This window comes from Dermacentor silvarum, unplaced genomic scaffold, assembly GCF_013339745.2.
Source record: "Dermacentor silvarum isolate Dsil-2018 unplaced genomic scaffold, BIME_Dsil_1.4 Seq610, whole genome shotgun sequence".
Classification (NCBI taxonomy): domain Eukaryota; kingdom Metazoa; phylum Arthropoda; class Arachnida; order Ixodida; family Ixodidae; genus Dermacentor; species Dermacentor silvarum.
Window position 1 is genome coordinate 33,653 of NW_023606517.1, and position 23,203 is coordinate 56,855.

General features: G+C 47.4%; 1 protein-coding gene across 1 annotated transcript; it reads left to right on the forward strand.

The window, feature by feature from the left end:
• Positions 1-7,928: 7,928 nt before the first annotated feature.
• On the forward strand, positions 7,929-13,756 carry LOC125941919 (BTB/POZ domain-containing protein 6-B-like). Its single transcript, XM_049659794.1, has 2 exons — positions 7,929-8,058; positions 12,033-13,756. Exons 1-2 carry the CDS (start codon positions 7,943-7,945, stop codon positions 12,646-12,648), a joined length of 732 nt encoding a protein of 243 aa, XP_049515751.1. The 5' UTR covers positions 7,929-7,942; the 3' UTR covers positions 12,649-13,756.
• Positions 13,757-23,203: the final 9,447 nt, after the last annotated feature.

A 23,203-nucleotide genomic window follows, 5' to 3' on the forward strand; every position in this document is an offset into this window, starting at 1 on the left:
AATAACTCATATTTTTGCACCCAACAAAAACGGCATGCATTCCTGAAGGTCCCTCTTTTATTCCAGCTGAACTTCCTGTTTCTCTTTAGTGTCCCTTTAAGAAGCGAGCGAGCGCGCGCGCCAGTCGAGTCCAGCCGTGTCTCCACACGGCTCTGACCTTTATCCGCTGTCCATTCGCCGCTCAGTTTCCGTTGAAGCGATAGACCGAGCGATCCTTCGCCCGCTGCAGCGGCCGCGCCAGCGTTTTGACAGTCGTTGTCTGCGGTCATTCAGTGTGATCTATTCATGTTTGCTTGTGCGCGATGGCACCACGCTTGTCAATTCAGTTAGAAAGCGAATGTGTCCAAGTTTATGCGGCCGATAAAACTACTCTACTATCCCTACTCCGAATAGCTCTCTACCAGTTTGCTATCGCAATTCATGCTTCGCCTTTCGGGTGAAACTGCGACATTTTTTCCGGAAACCTTAAGATAGAAAATTTCCACTCCCGAAGGCAAGAAGAGCACACGCGGGGCACAATATGGTTATTTAAACGTTTTAACAACAACAACACACTGCGCTGTACAAGAGCCCGCGCAGCGTCTTCAACTGTCCATTGCGTTGCCTGACGGCACAACGTTTTTTCTTTATTTTTTTTTATTTTTTTAATAATTACCAGTTATTGCTAAATACGTTCACTTTACTTTCAAGCAATTTAAAGTTTGTTTACAATCTTTTCGTAAAGCTTGTAATAGAAATTACAGATATTTTTAGTTCTTCTTGCACGGCGTATGCACTCGTTCAAACGATAAACAAATAAAGCAGGGTGCCCCATCGTTTCACCAAGTGAGTCTGTCTTCGCTGACCGCCCATGACGTGACGTCGAACTGAGGTTAGCCAATAAAAATCGATGCTTGTTATGTTTTGTCCGACTAATGGGCACGGACTGAGCAAGTTTGAGAGGTCTTGAACTGCAGGTATGATCGGCTTTTGAGGAGTATGTACACCCGCGCTTGCGTAGACTCGGCAGACGCACGTAATCGGGGTTTCAACGCCCCTTGCAGTCGCCCCTTGCAGTCGCCCCTTGCCTGCTGCGCGGCTGCATCGCACCTGTACGCCTACACCAAGTCGGCACCGACAGTAGAGAGGGTGCAGCAAAATCGTGAACCAGCCCTACATCTTTCCTGCACCTTTTGAAACAAACGGCGGGGTTCAGAGGGTGCCATTGCTGCACCGCTGAAACTAATGGCAGGGTGCAGCACCTCGTGAACTGGTTCACGTCGTGGTGCAGGCGAATCGAACGTACCTGAAGAGGCCGTTTCTGTGTTAAAGGCTGCACGCTTTTTGGGCGCGATGACTCGTTTTAAAGTTCCTGCCAGGAGATTAATCCTTTGAGGATTTTAGCCTTGCATGTACGGCGCCGATTTTATGTTTGATATTTCGCGTGTATTCGACACTACTGCATGTCATGTTAACCAGTGTTGCGAAATCGGCGCCCCATTGCGTTCCGATTCCATTCCGGGGAATTAGAGCTTGCCGCAATTCCATTCCTTTCAATTCCTTGGAATGAAAAAACTTAGCCCATTCACACTCCGGGAATGGCCAGGCAGTTCAATTAATTCCTGTAATTCCTCAACCTCGGAAAGGCATCTTGATAGTTTATCGAGTTAAGGCCGTTTCACATGCTGCGACTGGAGCGAAAAAACTCTCTGCACTCGCACGCGTCGCAATGCCATTTTTGAGGGCACATTCACATGACTGCGACTTGAACAATGCGACTGTTGCAACGCCCAGGGTTGCTTGCTGCAAGGTTTTGTCGCACACGCCGCATAATTCTTTTAATGCAATGAAAAAGACATGCGCGTTACAATATAAATGACCTCTCTTTATTAGGACCAAATAATACGTGCGTTTTGTAATTTAAAAACGCTTCAAAGTTTAATTTGTTTTGGAGTGCGCAACAGCGGTTTATGAAGTTCAACACGAGGAGACATGACGGATGTAAACAGCTGTTCGCAACTGGTCGTTCAGCGCTGTGTGCTGTCTCGTGTGTCTTTTATGCCCGTGTCGTTCTTCCTGCGACACAACATATTACAAGAGGACCTCTGAACAAGCCCCTATATCTGTTGTCATCGCATACGCAGTATTCGGAATTCGGCTGCAGCGAAGTCGTCATGTCAACGCAGAGACCCTCGCGCTACCCGTGATTAACGTCAGCTTCTGAAGCAAGGATGTGTGTATATTGCTCGTAATTGCGCATAAGCGGTTTCTGCTCCTAGCAATATTCTTGCACGAAACTTAGCAGCAAGCACCAACCCAAAAGCTCACGTCTGCCCCTGAAGGAAGCCGCAAGTGATCTGTGTGTAATTACTGAGCGTGCAATTGAATTTGTGGTGTGAACGTTAATCTTAACGCTAGCCTGGTTCGTCCGTCGAGGCGCGTGTGCTGTAATTATTCATACAAGTGCTCGCTGAATATTTCGAAAGGCGTAAAATCCGACACCACATTTTTTTAGTAGCTGCAGTCACTTGTGCACGTCATATCACATCATTCTGACAGACACGGGCGTCGTCTACTTTCTCACGCTGTTAGTGTGCTGTGAATCTGTATGAAGAAGCTTAAGTACGTAGCGCAGCTGCGTAGCCCCACGGCTAACATTAAAATACCTTGTTAGGAGTACGTTTGTTTGTTTAATAACGAAATCGAACGCTAAAATTATGTATTCATAGTGGCAAGTGTAAAGTAAGAAGCTATCGAAACTATCCGCTAATAGCATGCCTGTGCTTCTACCTGCTTGAGCACATTATCTTAAAGGTGAGGCTGAAATCCCCAGATCACCAAAAACATATGCAACTGGAGTAGGCGCTATCGTTAGTTTCCTGGAAATGAAAGCCAGCATCCCAATCTGTTAAGCCATAGCCTCCTATATATAGGAGGCTATGGTTAAGCTAGTCGTGTGCTTAACCTATATTAGACCAATGTTAGAGCATGCTAATTGGAGCCACTTCAAACTAATTTATTTGACCAAAATAAGAAAGTGCGAGGAAAGCGTCAAGGTACAATCTAATCTGGTATTCCCGAACCGATTGTATTAGCAAAACTTTATGCCTCCCTGAATTGCCTGCGTTAACCCAATGCTGAAAACAGGGGAAGCTGATTCCCTTTCTTGCTGTTGAAAAGCTGCTAGAATCTCAACAGACTACATATGTTGCGAGGGAAAGTGAGGGGCACTGACAATATCCCTAAGCTTTTGTATGAGCTTTCACCTTGAATGCGAATGGAATAAAAATATTTACATTTGCAAGCTACAGAATCCAAACATTTTCACATTTTTGAGGATACCACATAAATTTTAAAGATATAGACAATAAAAAGTTTGCTTAAGTACAAGTACACACTTGAGTGGTTGCGTGGCCAGCTGCGAATGCAAAAGCGTCCATAGCTGCTACCTCGAGGTAACTGCTAGGTATCACGTGTGTTTTTTCTATAGCCCATGTACCTGGCAAGGGGAATGGTTGTACGTAGTCCCATTGTACCATTGTCCTGTGCATTTTTTTCTTTTTTTTTGCAATAGGTGGTGGCCAACTGATTCCGTCTGTTTATATATTTAGCATTTGTGTGAATCTTATGTGCATGTGTTTGTATCATGTTCTGATTGTTGTACTTGCAGTGATGCAACCATGTTTTTTTTAATATATTGCACCACAGTCATTTACTAAACTTTGTGTTGAAATGTGCAAAATGTGGCCACCCAGTAATGGCCAGGATAGCCAGCAGGATTGGCCAAAAATATGATGCAAATCCAATGCACTTGCTTGAATCGACAGCACAGCGCATACGAAGCTACCAGCACTCGGCGCATGCACTTAGTCCCCATCGCAGATGAGGCCCGCGCGGGCGCGCACTTCGCGCACATCACATTCAAGATAGGGCATCCGCGCTGTGAGCAGCAGGCGACGGAGCAGAACGCACCCCTCTCCGTCGCCTCGCCTCCGTGCCTCGCGCGCGAAAGAAGAACGCGCCTGCCTTCCTCACTCGGGTGCGCTACATTGCATGAGCCGCGATTGCCGGCTCACCCTCGTACGCTTTCACTCGCACACACAGCGTACGGCGCGCCGCAATGATTTTATCGCCGTTTCACGTTATACGGAACCTCATGGCGCCGACGACGACGGCAGAAATGCACTTGGAGTGTCCATATAATTGCTATCGCGATAAAACAAAGAAGTGAAGGGTGGGTGACAGCAGGCGGCCGGGGCGAAGGCGCCGCCGAGGTAAAAAAAAAAAAACAAGGCGTAAGGGGGCGGGGGGTATGCCGCCGCCGTAGTTCCTCTCGACGGACACCAACGACATGATAAACTTCGGAGCTATCAGTCTGTACGGACAGAATTGTAGTAGGCGCGTTGCTCACAAATGTACCGCGCTTGTAATCAGCCAAGTCATTTTAAAAATACTGCTTTATTGTTAAATTCGAGGCTCTGACTTATATAATGTTTGAACGTGGGCTGATTGGTTCTTCGTCATATTTTGACAAAAAACAGCGCGTAGACGAAATAAAAGCGCTCTATTTTCGGAAAAAGACGTAATTCCATTCCCATTCCATTCCGGGTAAAAGGCGCTTAATTCCATTCCCTTCCTCCAAGCGTTGTCGCCATTCCATTGCCATTCCATTCCTGCGTTGGGAATATGTGGAGTGATTCCGGGGTCATTCCGATTCCGGAGTGGCAACTCCGCAACAGTGATGTTGACTGCTAGTGAAAGACGAAGACAAAGAAAAACACGAAACGACGACACGGGCGGTGTTTCGTGTGATCCTCTCGTGTTTTTCTTTCTATGTCTTCGTGTTTTATTTTGTTTCACATTGTGGTAGTGGCAATACTAGGGATGACCAGGTGGCAAGACGACGACTGAAATCGTCGATGTCAACAAAGGTCGTCGTCGGCGTAACAGATTGGTGGAGAGACTGACGGACAATGCCCACGCAATTTCGAGCACTTCACCGATGTCGCAGTAAAACTGACAAGCCAGCTGCATGTAGACGCAGGTGGTGTGATTCTGTGATTATAATAGTGTGCACCGACATCGGAACAACTCTTCCTTTGTGTGTGTGTGTGTGTGTGTGTGTGTGTGTGTGTGTGTGTGTGTGTGTGTGTGTGTGTGTGTGTGTGTGTGTGTGTGTGTGTGCTTGTCAGAACCCGTTTTGTTTAGCTTCGCTGAGCTGTCCTAACTTTCCAGTGAATAAATATAAATACTATTTCTGCAAGCTTATGCTAATGTGTCGCAGCGGTTGGCTTAAAATGAATTACAGATTGAAACACATTTTTTTAAAAATTATCTCGCTGTCCCCACAGAAGCTTCTTTCATTTCCACTAGGTCTGGGGAACATTTAGAGCAAAATTTCACAGTCGTATATTAAACAGATATTTTAAAAACATTTTATCGTAAGGAATCTAGCGCTGTCCTTGAGCGCACATTTGAACGAAGCTGACGGACTGCAAACCGATAGATGGCGCTTGACATTTTGAACATTATTTTGTGTATATCGAGATTTACAAGTACAGCAAGAAATGAGGAGATAAGTCTGTACGATAACACAAATGGCACTGCCTTGCTATTTGAGACCCGAGTTGGCAGCCTGAGGACGAAAACGCTACCGGAGTGATTATTCGCAACAGTGTGAGGCATGTGTCTGCTGCAGCAAAATTCCGGAAACGACTGAACAAATCGCGCTGGAAAGCCGAAATACCGCATTCGTATTCGCCCAGCAAGACCTGTAGGGAACCCGTTTTTTAGAAACACTGTGATTCAAAGCAATTAGGAGCATTAACTGCTCAGCGCTTGCTATAGTCCTTTTCACAAACCGACGTTTCAGTAGCGCCATTTCCCGGCACGGCCGACTTCTAGCGTCAAAACGTGTTATGCCGCCATTTTGGACTGGGAGCCTTGCGAGAGCAGGCCGGCCGCACTTCGGTTGTGTGATCTTCGCGGAACATTATTTCGATTGTTTTCCTCCGCTCCGCTTGCCTTGTTCCGCTTGGCTTGTTGCATGTTTCACCTGCTCGCCTGAGCGCTTAGTGTGAAGTGCAATGGCAACAGCAAGCCCAGCCAGTGGATGTGGCGTTTCGTCGTCGGCAGCGGCGGCAGCCGCGTCTGCTTCGTCGAGACCTGGCGTGCTAATCAGCGGTATTTTTCATTGTTATTGCGGGGCACATGTGACTTTATTCGTCGATAGAATCTGATCTCCATTACGTTTCGCGGTTGAGGGTTACCTCATTTAGCGAAAGCAGGCCCGCACGTAGCTGTCGAGCAGTGCTTAGAACCAGGCGCCGGCGGCCCGCCGACGCGTGTCAGCGGTTGGTAGATATGCGGTGCTAACTCCATACGCTTCCGACCCTACTCAACAGCTTAATCATGCAACATTTATTGAATCTGGTGCAGCGCAGGGTGCTTATCACCAAACGTCAAAGCAGAAGCGTGGCGCTCGAGCAGCGAGGTACCTGCAGGGAACCGACGCGCGACAGTGATGACAGATGCCAGCGCAACTGATACAGCCCAGGTTCTAGATTTCGAAATTAACTTTAAGTGCAGGGCCGCGCAGGGCGCGTGTGAACGTAGAGACAATGTTTTGGCGGAACATTGTCTCGGCGCATATACATCTTCCATAGGACACGACTTTTCCAGATCGTTGCGAAGTGTATTTACCGACTAGTTCTCTCGCGGGATGCTTCAATTTGTCTTATACCGGTGTCCCACGGCCACTTTTGATTGCGATCGAGCCCGATCTTCGGAATATTCGACCGCGATTGGCTCCTTTCCGCTGATTGAGCAAAGAAGCCAATCGTGACTGAGAAATTCGATCCAGATCGGGCTCGAGTACGATCAAAAGTGTGCATTGTGACCCCCGTATTAGGCACTGGAGTGAAGTCGTGTTTGAAAGAATAACAAATGTAGCCTGTGCCACTAAATACCAGAAAATATTGCATCGAAGAGCTGACATTTCTCGCAACCTATTGGGAAATGTGCCGTAAAGGGTTTACTAAAATCCATTATTTAACTGGTGTGTGCAGTGGTTCACATTAGACTGAAATGCCAATCCTCAGGTGATGCAGGAAACCGATGAACCGTGAACATACCACATCGGCAAGTGCTCTCGCGGAGTGCTGTGTTGTGGACACACTATACTCCCCAAAATCGTTCTTTCCCGCTGGTTGTTTATGCACCCATAAACTGCACATTGCTTTCCTGTAGACTTTTCATGAGTATATGCCATTATTTACGAGCGTAAGTCATTCGCGACAAAAATAAACGGAAACATCGAAGGAACGTTACCACTCCGCAGCGCAAGCGCAATGGCAAGCTCACAGTCTAGACCAAACAGGCAACACTGGCACATACTTTCGACGCCAGACCGTCGGAAGCGCCTTCGGGAAAACGTCTATAAGCAAGACACGTTTAGAGTATTGGTTGAACAAAAGCACTGGGGAAGAGATCGATAAACAGGCGTTGTAATAGGCATATATAGATAATATATAGACAATATATAGGTACAGGTTTTAACAGAAAAAAAGAGTGAGACTTGAAGTGGGAGTGGGTATTGTGATAAATAAAAAAAAATTGGTGTAGTAGAACCTGATTAGCTCAAGCAGGCTAGGGGACTGTGTCGCCGCCCCGATTCGAAGGTTATGTCAATAGAAATGACCATCATCACGAAACTCTAGTGAGTCTTATTTGCTTGTTGCTTTTTTTTTTGCATTTCTGATCAGGACACTGCGGTGCTCAGATGATACAAAGGGGTAGGCCACAATCATCATGATTATCCCCTATTGTTTGTTTGAAACTAATTGACGTCACCTCATGTTTTGTTTACTCTGTTTTCTTGCAGTTTTCGTTATCCGAATCTCTCGAATCTGGCAACCTTGCCTGCTATTTCCCTGGCCAGTGTGCAACTTTCAGGGCGCACAAGATGATCCTGGCTTTACAGAATGACGTGTTCAGGGCCATGTTTTACAGCGACTTCGCCAAGGAGGACCGTATAATCATCACCGACTTACACCCGGAGGGCGTCCGAGGCCTCTTACGGTAAAGATTCCCTTTCGTCGCTGTATACTCCGGCGCGTTTAGATAGTAATATTAGATCTTCTAATCACCGAAGTGCTTATTTGGATCAGTGTTACCAACTAGTTTTAATGCGTTACCATTCCTAGGGAAACTTCACACACTTTCCGGTGGCTAACTGTCTATCTATGTATGTCCAGGGCTTAAACTCTCCCTTCAGTGGAGGGAGGGCCCTCATGGAGTGGCGACCAGTATAGCACGCACAGACTCAATACGGCACTATGTATGTATGTATGTATGTATGTATGTATGTATGTATGTATGTATGTATGTATGTATGTATGTATGTATGTATGTATGTATGTATGTATGTATGTATGTATGTATGCATGTATGTATGTATGTATGCATGTATGTATATATACTGCAGGACGAAGGCCTCACCCTGCAATCTCCAATTGCCCCTGTCTGATCCCAACTTGGGCCTGCAGATTTCCTAACTTCATCACCCCACCTAGTTTTCTGCCGTCCTCGACGGCACTTCCCTTCTCTTGGCACCCATTCTGTAACTCTAATGGTCCACCGGTTATCTACCCTACGCATTACATGGCCTGCCCAGCTCCATTTCTTTCTGTCAATATCAGCTAGAGTATTGGCTATCCCCCTTTGTTCTATGTTCCACACCGCTCTCTTCCTGTCTCTTAAAGTTAGGCCTAACATTTTTCGTTCCATCGCTCCTTGGGCGGTCCTTAATTAGTAATCGAGCTTCTTTGTTACCCTCCATGTTTCGGCCCCATATGTTAGCACCGGTAGAATGCAATGATTGTACACTTTTATATTCAGCGACAGTGGTAAGCTACCAGGCAAGATTTGGCAATGCCTGCCGTATGCATTCCAACCATATATATATATATATATATATATATATATATATATATATATATATATATATGTGTGTGTATATAGAAGCATGTATGCAAGAATAGCAGCACGCGGGAGGAAAAATACCAGGATGTTACTGACGTTTTGGCAGGGGACTAAGCTTCACACCGGACACATTAACCGATTATTCGCAATTAAAGCATTCATCGAAAAATTAGTAGAATTGCCTCGCTCAAAGCACCACTAGTAATAAGATCACCTCCAGTGCCTGTCAGTGATTGCCGCAGTACTGCAGTTCGCCTGCGAAGGGGGGGGGGGGGGGCAATCCCCTCCTTAAAAAATGGAGGGGGGGGGCGGCCCCCCTGACTTAAGCACTGTGTATGTCAACGGTTTTCCCTCCTGTCAGGGCCACGGGTAATCCACGGTCGAATGGGTAGTGCGTCGGGCTGCTGTGCAGGCTGAAGGAACAGAGTTCGCAACCGACCGTCGGACCAACTTGAATGGCTGAGTATGTGGCAACGTGTACATATATGCCGCTGTTCAATGAACTTCTTTGACGCCGACATACATCACTGTAGGTGGCGGCATGGTAAGTAATACTGCTGTTCAATGAAACTCTTTGACGCCGACTTTGAGCACTGGATATGTGCCACTCGGTCTGTGAGCACTGGTATTTAATGAACTTCTTTTATGCCAACTTGTGTCACTGGATATGTGCCAGTAGGTGTGTGCCGCTCTTCAATGGACGTCTTTGACGGGAAATTGGGGAACTAGGTATGTGCCGCTGTATAAATGACCAAGAAGATCCCTTAAATTCTTCCGATGCTGAGCGGAATCGAGCAAACGTCACAACGCATCCTCGAGGACAGCAACCCGACGCATTAGCAGGCTGCGCTAAAAATGCACTAGTTATATGCCGTTTTTCAATGAACGCCCTGAGGGTGAACGCTTGAGCAAGCTGCGCCATTATTGCACAGGGTATGTGCAGTCTTACCGAGAAGACCGGCACATACCCAGTCAGCCATACCCGTCACCCAAGTTGGCCAAATGGTTGATTTAATGGCGAAACCCTATATGGTCGTCTCATCGCTCAGTCGACTTTCAAAGCCCTTGAGCGAAAACGCATTTGGTGTTAACGCGAAGTTCAGGCACAGTTCAATAGTATAGAGTGAAGGCATTCGAGCTCATCACCTTTGGTGGGACTCGAACCAACGACTTTTGGTGTTAATTAGGACGAAGTTAACTAAGGTAGCGTCAATTAAGGCACTCGAATCCACGAACATTGGTGGGAGAAAACGAGTAATAAGTAACAACGCATTCGAATGAGAATGTAAAGTAGTTTAATGATTGTCTCGTTAGCGCGCAGGATTTAGCCTTCATCCTCTTTGGCGTATGCTAAAGCGACTGTCACTCTTTGAACCTGGTTCCCTCAGCACAGCAGTCCGATGATCTGCCTTTTAGACCATGGGCTAGCCATTGTCTCAAGGAGGAGGAAAAATGGTTTGAGGCACAGACAGACCTCGCATAGTGCCTGAAGTATTATAAGAATGCTAATCGCATTATAGAATTTTAGAAAATCAACAGTCAAATCGAAACCGAAAAGTTCCGCTAATTCAAAGGGTATTTCAGTACTGTAGGAAATTGAAAAGTGAAATTGCCGACGACGACGTGGTGATAGAGCGGAAGCCGTAGCGAATATTTTGCTGGCGCGTCGCAGTATCCATTCAGTGATCGATGAGGACGTAGTGATCTTGCCCGAGGCAATGGGTTTCAGGGGTCGTAAAGGGAGCCTTAATGAATCGGCGGTAAACAATAGACAGTTTTAGTTGAACGTTAGCGCCGCGTCATAGCGGGGTTAAGGGAAATAGCGTTTCGGTTTCGCAAACGAACTTAAGCGAGTTTTAGTATTGCGTGATAGCGTACTTGCCATGGGGGACGCTATTCGACTATGCTTTAAATTTCGCATACAAAGTACAGATAAGTGAATTTATTTATTCGCCAAGGCTTGCGTGTGCGTCCGAAAAGTGCGAGAGGCAGCGCAATGACAGCTTGGAACGCGTTGTATTAGTACTTTTCATTGTCTGCCGATCCTGCGGCGAAATCAGTGTCTATCGCCCATCGCCTCCGACATCTCCCGATCTCAGAGACCTTATGCTGTCGCACCTATCTCTAGCCTTGGCCGATAGGTGGCGCAGCCATCCCGGAAGTTTCTTTCGTTATGCATCGACGCGTACGTTCAAAACGACAAGCGATCTCGAAGAATCCGCGAGGTTATCGATAATGGTCTGTTGTGGAAGTGGCCTTCGAGTAAGCAAAAGCCGTTTACACGGTCATCTGCTACGAAGGAAGTGATTTCTACAAAAGCAGCGCCAAATTCATTTCGAAGCGCGCAGGCGGCCGGTACCGCCGCCATGTTTTTATGTAAACTATCTAAACCACGCTAAAACGGTAATGTTAAATCTACAAGTAAAAACATCGTGTGTTGTGATTCAACACGTTTTAATGCCGAATAAAGTACACCGGCGGCGGCTGAGCCCGGCCGCGCTGGCCCAGCCATGAAAGCGATCTACCGTCGGCACAGAGTCTATATTTGCGCCGAGGGCTGGTGGTGTTTGCGCTGTTTTATCGCCGCTTAGTTCTCGTTGAAGCAAGAGGCGGCACATAGGTCAATTCGCTCACTGCTGCTACCGCGCAGTGTCCGCGCAGTGTCCGCTACAGCGAGTGGTCATCGAGTAAGATGTGTTCATATTTTCCTGTGCGCGTGTGACACCATGCTTGCTAATTTAGTTAGTAAGCAAATGCTGAAAAGTTTATACGGCCGATAAAACTATTATCCTTACTTCCTATAGCTGTCTAATAATAATCGATGCTTCGCCATTCGGGCGAAACTGCGACTTTTTAACGGATTCTTTTATTTACTTTATTTTCTTTGATGTGTGTGTGTGTGCCGTTATTTCTATGGGGTTCTTGTTTTTCTATTTTCTGTCTGTCCTACCCATTTCGCTTTCCCGAATGCAGGCTAGCCAACCTGCGATATTCTCTGGGTAACTTTGCCGACTTATTTTTCTGTGCCTCTCTAAACAGTGCCTTCTGTGCCTCTCTCTTTCATTTCGCAGGTACTTCTACAGCGGCCGTTTGGAGGTACAAACCGTGCACCAGGCCGCCGCTACCCGTACTGCTGCGGCCAAGTACATCGTCCCACAGCTTGAGGAGAGATGCCTCGCGTTCATGAACGAACGCATGGTTACCGACGACGTGTGCGCTTTCCTGGACTACGTCCTGACCATGGGCGAAGAAGCCTTGGCGACCCCCGCCACGATCGTCATCGTCAAGGACAGTCTCGGGGTGCTCTCCTCCGCGACATTTATGACTTGCACCGAGGACACCGTGAGATATGTTCTCAAACACGCCACCAATGTGTCCGAGGCAGTAGTTCTAAAATCGGTGCGCGCGTGGGGCAAGCAGTGCCTTAAGCGCACTGAGCATACCATACGTTTACGCCGTAATGGGCGCGGGGTCAAAGGCGAACCGGTTGATTTTCGCGCCGTCATGCTCCCTCTACTCCCCGAGCTACGGTTCCTCGCACTGTCAGTGGAGGAGTTCGTCGTTGGTCCTAACACGTGGGGAATCCTCACAGACGCCGAAGCACGGGCAATTCTGAGCAACATCGTCAAAGAAGGCTCGATGGCGATGCCAAAAGGATTCTGCGAGATACGGACGGCTCGAGGGTAGCCTTTCAGACGACCTCAAGCTCTAGAAGATTCCACTTCACGTACCCGTAGTTTCGTTTTTCCAAGACTTACTTGGGGACAGCAGTGTTGGCGGTGGCACGTGCTGCTTCGAACCAGACTCCGGTAGATAACGCTTTCACTGGGTTAAATTTAAAGCAATATTTCTTTTATTATTATACTACATCACAGGCGATACCCGTATATCAGCAGATAATGTTACGAATCCTGCGTAGTTTCACTCTGTGATCTCACAGAACGTAGCCAGTGCCTCTGTTGTTTCCGGCGGCCTCTCGTTTTGCCATAATGCGTTAGTTTAGCTTGTTAGACTTGTTGCGGCGCAACAAGTCGAACTAAAATTTTTGTTGTTCGATTTCCGGTCTACACCGAAATAACGCGACTGTATTTCGACTTGTATTCACACTAAAGCATAGCTTTTTAGTATACAGAGCTATCATATCGCCGTAGGACGTAACATTTGCCGCGTCGAGCTGTGCTTTAATAGCACCCGCTTTCTGTAGATCTTCTGAACATTTGCACTTTTGTAGAGGTTATGGTTATATTTTTTTCAGCGGGTGGAATCGTCAATCTTGGTGAAATTGCTGTCATTTGCTCTCTCTCGTTCTTAACTGAAGATTACATGCCTTTAATGCACACCTCTAGGAGAGATATAGTGTCCAGCGGTAATATTAGGACAAGAAGTCTCTATTTTTGTATTTGTACTTCCGAAAGGTTAACGTTTGCTTTCTCTTTTGAACTCTTGTTCTTTCTTTGGTTCACTATAGTTCACCTGCGTTTAACGTATCGCCTCTAAGTAGAGATACAACGTGCAGTACCTGCACCGCGGTAACATTAAGAGATCAAAAGGTCTCTTGATTTTATTGTAATTATTTTGCGCCGGAAACGACGTATAGGCTTTTAAAAGATGTTAGAAAAATATTCTTTATGTTTCGAGCCGATATTAAATGCTGCTAACCGAATCGCCTAGTAGGGCGCCTTGCACAGCGGTTAACGGGAGCATTATATCGAGCTTTGTTTCCTGCGCCCGGCTGGCACAGTGACGTGCTTCTCGGCACAACAACGCTTGGAAAACGTTCTTTAAATAAATACATGTTTTTCAACTTCTACGAAGGTGTACTGTGTACTGTGTTTTCTGGTTGCCACTATTCACGTACACGCATTATTATCCCATTATAAGTGATAACAATTGTGGATGGTAGGCACACATGTTAAATAAGATACACATAAAATACGCTGATTTATTTTAACGCTCGTGAGAGAACCAACGGCTGATGGAGAAGATAACGCGACCTGTTCCTCAAACAGATAATTCCGGCTTAGCGAAGCTCGCCTGAACGACAGGTTAGTGAAGAAGGATTGCTCCACAGGAAGCCACATCTGACGTCTAAGACGTCGAGGATGCCTGATGCCAACGCCATCTTTGTCGCAGCTGTTCAAATAATTAACCCTCATCCAACGGGCGCCAATCTTTTGTCTTCAACTGGCAGTTGAGGTTTTTAAGTACTTCTATAGAAAAAAATGTGGACTCCCAGTAGCGGAAAAGCACAAGAAAACGAGGGTAAGTATACAGGCAACGGTGCAAGTAGTGGGACAAAAACACACACAAAAAAAAAAACAACGTAAGGCTTAAAGTTAGACAGGCGGAGAGCGAGCATTGGTTGGATAACATGAAAAAAATAATGAGCTATTCCACTCTGTAAAGGTGGATGACCAGCGAAGATTTTAGCACACGACTGAGAGCACACGACTTGCGTCGTCCTGCGTAGCGAGCCGCTTGCAGCTGGCCTCTCGGGAACGATTTTCATCCGTGTTTGCCGCCACCGACTGCATTCTCGCATCTCTTCTCGGCGTCGCTCTTAGTAGGCGCGCTGCTCCTCGGCAATGCGCATTATGCGCGGCCTCCCCATTACGACGAGAGAAGTGAAATTCAAAATGGAGAATAGCAGGTTGTCTTGCCGATAATGCGTGACGGTGCCGCCGCCCCGGGAGAGCGGAAGGAAACTATGCCCGCACGAGCTTGGAACGACGACAAAGAGAGGGTGGTGTCAACTTAGACATGGTCCACGCGGGCCGCACAGTGGCAAATCTTTGAGAAACCTTTATTATCTACCAGGTATTCTACTGATCTTGAAGATAGTGCCTGTTGGTAACCTATTTACTCAAAAGGTATATCCAAGTGATGAGACGTATAAGGTTTTGCTTAGAACGAAGCGACTTTACATGATATTCGGGGCCTGAGTTTTTGCTTACGGAGTTGAAAAATCCACGGAGCCCTAGCCATTAACAGCTTCGCCGTAAAAACAAATCAAGCAAGTCCAACGCTTGTGCGTGGCGCCACAAACTCCGAACGAAAACTTAGGCTATCATTACACAGTTTTAGTTTAGCGGAATAGCGGGAACAAAATGCGCATGTGCAGAACGCTAGAGGACCAAAACCGTTTACCGTAAGCACACTATTTCTCAGATTTATGGTTACCGTGTTTGCTTGGTTTACGTATAGTTTATGTAAAACATGGCGGCGGTGCCGGCCGCCCGCTTCGAGCTGAATGTCGCGTTGTTTATGTTGAATTCACTTCATTTGTCGCAAATCACTGTAAACGGCTTTCGCTTATAGTCTCGGGCCGCTTCGACAACAGAGTATTTTGGATAACCTCGAGGAGTTTTTGAGATCGCTTCTCGTTTCCAACGCGTCTAAGCCTAACAATAGAAATGATGATGATGATGGTTTATTGGCATCCCCTTTGAAACGAGGCGGCGACAAATAATCACCTAGCCTGCTTGATTTAATCAGGTATACTATGCATGTGCTTTAACTAGCATTTTTGTATACCTCTCATTATTATTTTTTTTTCTTTTTCAAAAATTTACATTGTACCGCTACCTATGATTTTGAGAGATCAGGTCGTATCCATCTTTCCCCTGCTTTTTTTCCACCAGTACTCTAATCGTCTCTTGCTTATCTCTACGGCTGATCTGTTGATGTTTCCTTCCACTTTTAACACAAGCGCTTCTGGGAGTTGCACGTTACCTACGGTTCTCGCTGGGTGGATTCCGTCGCATTCCATCAGGATGTGCTGAGTGGTTTCTGGATCTTTACTGCAGCATACACATGCCTCATCTAGTTCCGAATATTTGCTCCGGTATGTTTTGGTCCTTAGGCAACCGGCTCTAGCCTCAAATAGCAAGGCACTGCCCTTTGTGTTATCGTACAGATTTTCCCTTCTAATTTCTTCTCATTCTTGTAAATCGCCATTGTCCTTTTTGTTTCCATTCTTTGCATCCAATTCACGGTCTCTATTTCTCTCACTTTCTTTCTGATGACTCCTGGTTGTCTATTTACAGTTTCGACTATCATGTACTTGGTTGCCAACTTCCGTGACCTCTTCCTCCATTCTGTGTCCACGCTTTTCATGTAGAGATACTTGTGCACTTTAGCCGCCCATTTATTTTCATCCATGTTCCTGAGCCTTTCTTCAAAACTAATTTTACTCTGTCCTTCTCTGACTTTATAAGAGGCCCAACCCATGTCACCCTGCATTGCCTCATTTGTGGTATTACCGTGGGCTCCCAAAGCCAACCGGCCTACTGATCTTTGGTTAACTTACAAACCCGACAAGATATCCGATTTTAAGCATAGAATGGCATTTGCGAATGTTAGCGCTGGCACCATTACTCCTTTGCAGATTCCACGCACCACCTCATACTTATTGTGGCCCCATGATGATGATGAAGTGGTGCCTTTCCCTTTGAAACGGGCGGCTGTTACAATGACGGCCGGGCAAAATGAAGCAAAAATAAATAAATAAAATAAAAAAGAAACGGCAATAGGAAGCAAAAAAAAAAAAAAAAACTATAATCTGAGATGCCAGTGCCACCTGTCGGTGTAGTCGGGAGAAACGCGCGACGACACTATATGGCCTCTGAGATCGGCAGATTTCGAAGGCCATGGCAGACTGTGTACTGGTCGTTTCGCTGTAGATCGGCGGACAATTGGGAAGTACAAATACAGCGCGCGCTCTTCACCGTTGTACGGTAGTACCTTGAGAAAACCAGATGGCAAAATAAAAATAAACCCCTTTAGAAAGCATATCATGCCTCACTTGCGTATCGACGTTGTCCAATACACAAACACACACACACACACACACACACACACACACACACACACACACACACATATATATATATATATATATATATATATATATATATATATATATATATATATATATATATATATTCTTGCGTCGATTTCTTGCCGCAAGCGTTCATAAAAGCTATCGGCGGGAAGCTTCGTCAATGGCACTTCCTCGCTTGGTTAAATTGTGAACCATTTCTCCATACAAACTAAGCGTGTGTGCTGTGAATGCGTAAAGAACATTCATCTCTGTTTACCAACTTTCTGACGTGAAAGATAAGATAGGCGCTGCTTTGAGGTCGCACAGTGCATTACCTAACGCTTTGCCCTGTTCAATGGTGTCGCGGGCATTTATGAAGTGATGCTTGCCCCTTGGTGGATGTTATGAACGGCGAAGCCGTTCTCGCCGACAGGGATAAATGCGTCAGCACTCGCCCTTTGAGTTTATTTTGAGATCGCATTTAGAAGTAACGATGAATAAAGCCACGCGGGCATCCGCTTTATGTGTTGTTTCCTGTTTTTGCAATAATAATTCTATAGTAAGCATTTTTTTTTTCCTTTTCAGGGTGACTGAAAGTCCCCCTCGCGATATATTCACGGTCGCGTTATTTAAGTGCAGATAACCACTTTCTATTTTAATGCATACAAATACCGAGCTGGTTACACAAGGCTCCGGTTTACACAAGGCGCAGCAAGCTATGTGTTTAGCATCCTCAACAACTTGATAGTCACATGTTGATGCCAGAGCTTGCGTCATTAACTTCACTGTGGACGTTCTTCTATATTTCACGTGCTGAAAAAAATTAATGCCACTCATCCATCCCGTCTTGAACTTCTTGTAACAATACACACGACAACTGAAACAAAAGTCAGAAATGCTACACAGATAGGAACAGCAGGAAAACATTTAGAATTGACACCTGAACTTTTACAATGCATAATGGATCACTATGAAGCTAAGCTTGTAACTTAGTTTCTGCATTCATGCATTTAGAAATATTACAATCTTCGAAATCGTGGTTCCGCTTTTTCTTTGCAATTCGCTCGTTTAGTACCGCATTTTCGCGCATATAACCCGCACTAGAGCACTGCACGGGCCGATTTTTGCGGCCCGGTCCCGGCCCGGGCCCGTTTTTACATTGGGCGGCCCGCCCGAGCCCGATCAAAACTTTTATGGCGAGACCCGGGCCCGGCCCGGGCCCGGAAATAATATACGTTACCCGCCCGGCCCGGCCCGCCACCCTTTACCTTAAGACCGAGCCCGGCCCGAGCCCGGCTCGAAACCGGCCCGAACCCGGCCCGAGACCGAAAAATACACGTTTTTCAGAGTTGAGAAGCCCGAGAATAACTCGCAGAAAGCCCGAGCCCGGCCCGGGCCCGCGTCAGAAAACCCGAGCCCGGCCCGGGCCCGGGTCAAAAAGCACACGCCGTGCCCGACCCCTGCCCGATTCCGTGAAAAAACTGCTCTACCCGGCCCGGCCCGGCCCACGGGCAGGGCCGGGCCCGGGCTTTCGGGTAAGCCCGAGCCCGTGCAGTGCTCTAACCCGCACCCCTAACTTTGAACTCCACGAAAAAGAAGAAAAAAAATAACCTCGCGCATAACCCGCACGCTTATCCGAAAAAATGAGGACTAGGAAGTTACAACTATGCGCAGCCATGATTTCGTTTTCAAAACAAATTTATTTCAAAACGACCGCCGCAACGTTGTCAGCGCTGTCGTCCGATTCACTGCTGCCATCCGAGGCTTCGTCGCCGCTCTCGAAGACGTCTTCGGAACCATCGCGCCGCAGCTCTGTTGCCGATTTCTTCAGCAGCAGCTATGATCTTCAGTTTCTCTTTCACAGTGAAAGGCTGTCGCCGAGACACATTCATGATGCCTAAGACTGGCCAACTGTGCAAACTGGGCGTACAAGAAACGGCACCTGACTAGTGCGAAAAGCGTGCGAAAAGCACAGAACACCCATACCGAAAAGCATTTTTCTTCCTCCATGCCGAAAAGCGTCTAACCAGACTATGAATGTGAATCAGGCAATAACTTGTGTTGGCCTCTTATTGGCTTAACACACGTCGATGTCGATAGGCATGCGGACAATGCGGACTCTGCACGGCAGGCCACGCGTTGCCGTGAAGCCGACCCCCACCCCCTCCCTTCGCGAATATTCGCAGATAACCCGCTCCCCCACTTTTTAAGCACTTTTCTTTTTTTCAATTTTTGGTGCCGGTTATATGCGAGAAAATACGGTATTCTTAGTGATGTGTTGTACCCAAAACTTTAGATATAGCACTCTGCAATGTTCTTGTAAAAGGGCTCACGCTCTTGTGTTCAAGGCCAGCTTTTACAGCCGAATTTCTTGCTCGCCTATATAGTTTGTGCAAATTATTGGATAGGAAACCAACGAAACACGATGATGCATATACGTAAGACAAGTGGTCAGAACGTGCACTGAACTTACAACTCTTCCCTTGGAAGTCCAGCGCTCGTCCTGTCCATGTGTTCTCCTGTGTATGTGTTTGTCTCGCTGGTCCCCTCCCCCCCCCCTCCCCTCAATTAATACAGAGTCGCTGCGCGGAACGTACACGGCACAAACCAAACAGAGTATGTCGTCGTTCAAGTACACCGCACATGTGTTCTGCAAGCCAATGGCGAAATCCCATCCTCTCCATTTAACATATGTAGCACATGCATGCTCACGCAGTGACGTGCCAACGAGTATTTATAGGACGCAAGCGTAAATTTTAATAATGCCATACGCGTATCTTACGAGCTCCTTCCCAACCGTTGCCAACTGAAGCAAACGCGCGCACGACGTACGACAGCCCTGAGCAGACGACGTGAGTTTATGTTACGAGTGAAACGTTACACCCGGCGTCATCATAACGATACTGGTGCAGTTATGACCTATTGAGGTGTTGCACTGCCCTCGGAAAGCGTGCAACAATGAGCTAAACACTGCTGCAACAGCGCGCCGCCAATAAACACGACTTATTAAGGCCGTTTCACATGGCGCGATTTTCACACAGCGACACAGCGAATTCCGTCGCTCAGCGACCGCCGCGACGTCGCGGGCTCTCCGCGACGGGATTCCAACATGTTGGAATTTCCGTCGCTGAGTCGCAGCGATCGGCGCGATGTGGGCGGAGCAACGTGACGTAACAGCAAGCGCCGTCGAAATAGGCGCTTTCCTGTTTTACCGCGTGTTGGAAGCTCAGCGGAGCAATGTGGCGCACCAGTTTCAATGATGTTTTAACAGAGCGTATCCACCAGCGCCTGTGGCTCAGGAGCTTCATGAACAATTTTTGTTTTCTCTAGCTCACACAATTCGTTTAAATTGAGAAGCTGCACGCTATCCAGGTCAGGAGCAGACGCCGCCTTCAACATACGGCAAGTACCCACTTGATCGTCACCGTCATGAACCTCTTTATCGCTACAAATTGTGCCAGGTGCTTACACATTCAATGGTCGCTTCTTCTGCAGAAGCATATACTCCACCAGGAGAAGAGTTGTGGCTTCGATATATTACCACAATAGTACCACAACAACGGGGTAATAAACGAAACCACCCCACCGACGCCGCACTAGCCACACGCTCATACTTGCTGTGTTGTGCAGCGTTTCACTCGCCGCGGTTGCAGACTAAGCGATCGTAAAGGCTCAACGCATTTAAACATTAAAAAATAGTGTACTCATTCTATTTTCAAATAATAAAAAGAAGATTTTATTATGTGGCTAGTTTCCACGTTGTTTTTATTTAGCGATGCAGGCTTGAATGCTTCGTGAGCAGGGGGCGACCTTCGGCGTCGCTGCGACGGAAAACGCGATGTCACAGACGCATGTGAAAGCTCTCAGCGAAAATCGCTCTGCGACGTGCGCGGCAGAACGATTTTTTTCGCCCCAATCGCGCCATGTGAAACAGCCTTAACACACTCAGTGCTGTGCAACAGCCGCTACGGCAGTTCGGGCTTGCCTCCAGCAAGATGGCGGCGGCCGACTTTACTTTTGGAGAGCCACCTCCACTCCAGAATATAACCTCCTTTCCTTTACGAAGAGTTAGCTTGCCAAGCATGGCTGCGGGACGTGATGATCCTTCCTGATTATAGCGAACTAGAATACTGTCTAGTTCACTATATACTCCTGATTTAGTACCTTCCTCCATGCATTTAAGGCAGATGACAGGCACGTGACAAAATCTAGCCAATCGACCCCACGGGGGTGAAGAGACAAGCGTCGCGGTACTTTTCCTATTTCAGTGCTTTTGAAAAGCCGGTAGGGTAGAGCAGCGCAGAATTCACCCCCCCTTGACCCGGACTTTAACCAGTTTAACCTGCTCTAATTTCTGTTATTGCACGGCGCATTTGTACGTTTCTTTAAAGAAGTGTGGCGCGCCCGCCTCGGTACCTCGGCGATCGTTTGATTTCTGCGCAACGCAATGGCGGGTAAGTAGCCAATCGTGCTTTTCATCGAGTAATTTTCTGCCAGCGGTCGCCGGTACCGGTGCTGCTGCCGACCGGCAAGTTGCAGTGCCGCAAGGTAGCCGCGCCTTTTGTTCGTCTCTCCGCGGCCGCATGCCCGAGCATGCAACCGCAACGCAGAGCGCTGTCGTTCGTACGCCTTTATAATTAGGCACCAGCGGATTAACTGTAAGAGGTACGGGCTTTTAGTTGATTGTTAAGCGCACCGAAGTACACGGATTCGAATTCGATCGACATAACTATGCACCAATGCAACACGTGTGAATGAACCATGTCTCCTGTCTCCGTGCGTGCTGTTTCTTCGCGAATTTCAGTGCATAACCGTACTCCGGTGGTACCTCTGCGTCAGACGATAGGTGTCAGATCTCGCAACACTTTCAAAGACGGTGCTATGGATGCTGGCTCCGAAGCTCATATTCTGGTCCGGACGCGTGGTTTGCCTGTGTGGGAAAATACATATCAGAATATTATATCGAAAGTGGTCCTGAACCGCTTTTACTGCGATAACAATTATATGGACGCTCAAGGCGAAATTCCGCCGTCTCCGCCGTCACCGCCGCCGCCGTGATTTTCTGTCCAATTGCGATAACATCGCGGCCACGCGCATGCAGTATGCTGTGGCTGTGAACAAAGGCTTGCGAGGATCAGCCGAGAAGGATGGTGGATTGACACGGCGGTGTTTTCTCCGTGCTCCCACAAGGGCTGTAGACGATAACGCTAGTCGTTTCCCTTCCTCACACACAGCTAAATTCCATTACAACTGTTTCAATTAGTTTACAAATCATGCATTTACAGTAATACAAAGTGACTTTGCCCAAATCAAAGACCTTCGTTAAATTTTGAAAACCTGTTGAGAAAACTTGGTCAACTGGGTCCGATTGGTTGTTATACACTTCTCACGTTTCACCAGGGTTTGATAATTCCTACGGGTGGCAGGTGTCTGCTGTGTTCCCAAGCCCGGGACCTTCCTCGAAAACTGCGTACTGCGAGAATGAACAAGCGCCAGCCATCGGATGCGGACGACCTTATCACACGTATCGGCTAACTATAAAAAGAAAGGTGCGCCCTGACTCACAAACGGAACTGTCATTTGTTTTTATCCCTAAAACGCACTGACCAGGTAACTTCACAGTTTTTAGCCTCGTTCTATCAGTGAAGGATATCCGTATTTAGCTTCTTAAAGCACGACAGACGTTACTGCCTATATACGGATTGTTAAATGTGATGCGTGATATACGACAACTCGTAAGAGTCGTAGTGCGGAGTTGCCTGTGAAGGTCGAAAACAGTCAAGTGTCGTACCTGCACCAGTGGAGCAACGGCCCGCTACGCACAAACACTTCCCCTTTTTTTAACCGCCGGCTCGCTCTTTGTCTTTGAGGAAATCTGATGCAGCTCACTGGGCAGGTCGGACGTTTGCACGTACAGCGCAACTATTTCCGCGCTTTCGTCGCTGAAGTGCTTGACACCGATCTAAATAAGGTGGTCGGCAGCAAGGACCCTCTCGGCTTCTACAAAACACCTCGATTCGACGCCACAAACGAGAAACGTGAACGTGGCACCAAGCGAAAGAGCCGCCGTGAACCTGGATGCCGTAGCCATCTTCGTTTATTTGGACAGTGTTGCCAGCACAAGTAACGGATGCTGGAGTGGCAAATACGTGATCATCACCTCAGAGCACGCTGCCTGTTTTAGTGCTCCTGCTCGGGAGGCGGAGCTACGGCAGCGCCGCTGAACAAGTAAGTGCGCATCGATTAAAAACTACCACGGCCGGGCTTGACTGGCGCGCGCGCTCGCTTCTTACGGCCTTCTCACCCGTCGGGGAAACAATGGGAGAGTTTCTCAGCACGTTTCGCCACCCATCGGCGGTAGGGGCGCTGCGACCCTGACCCTGCTCCGCGTACATGCGCTTGCCTTCGCGCTCGCACGAT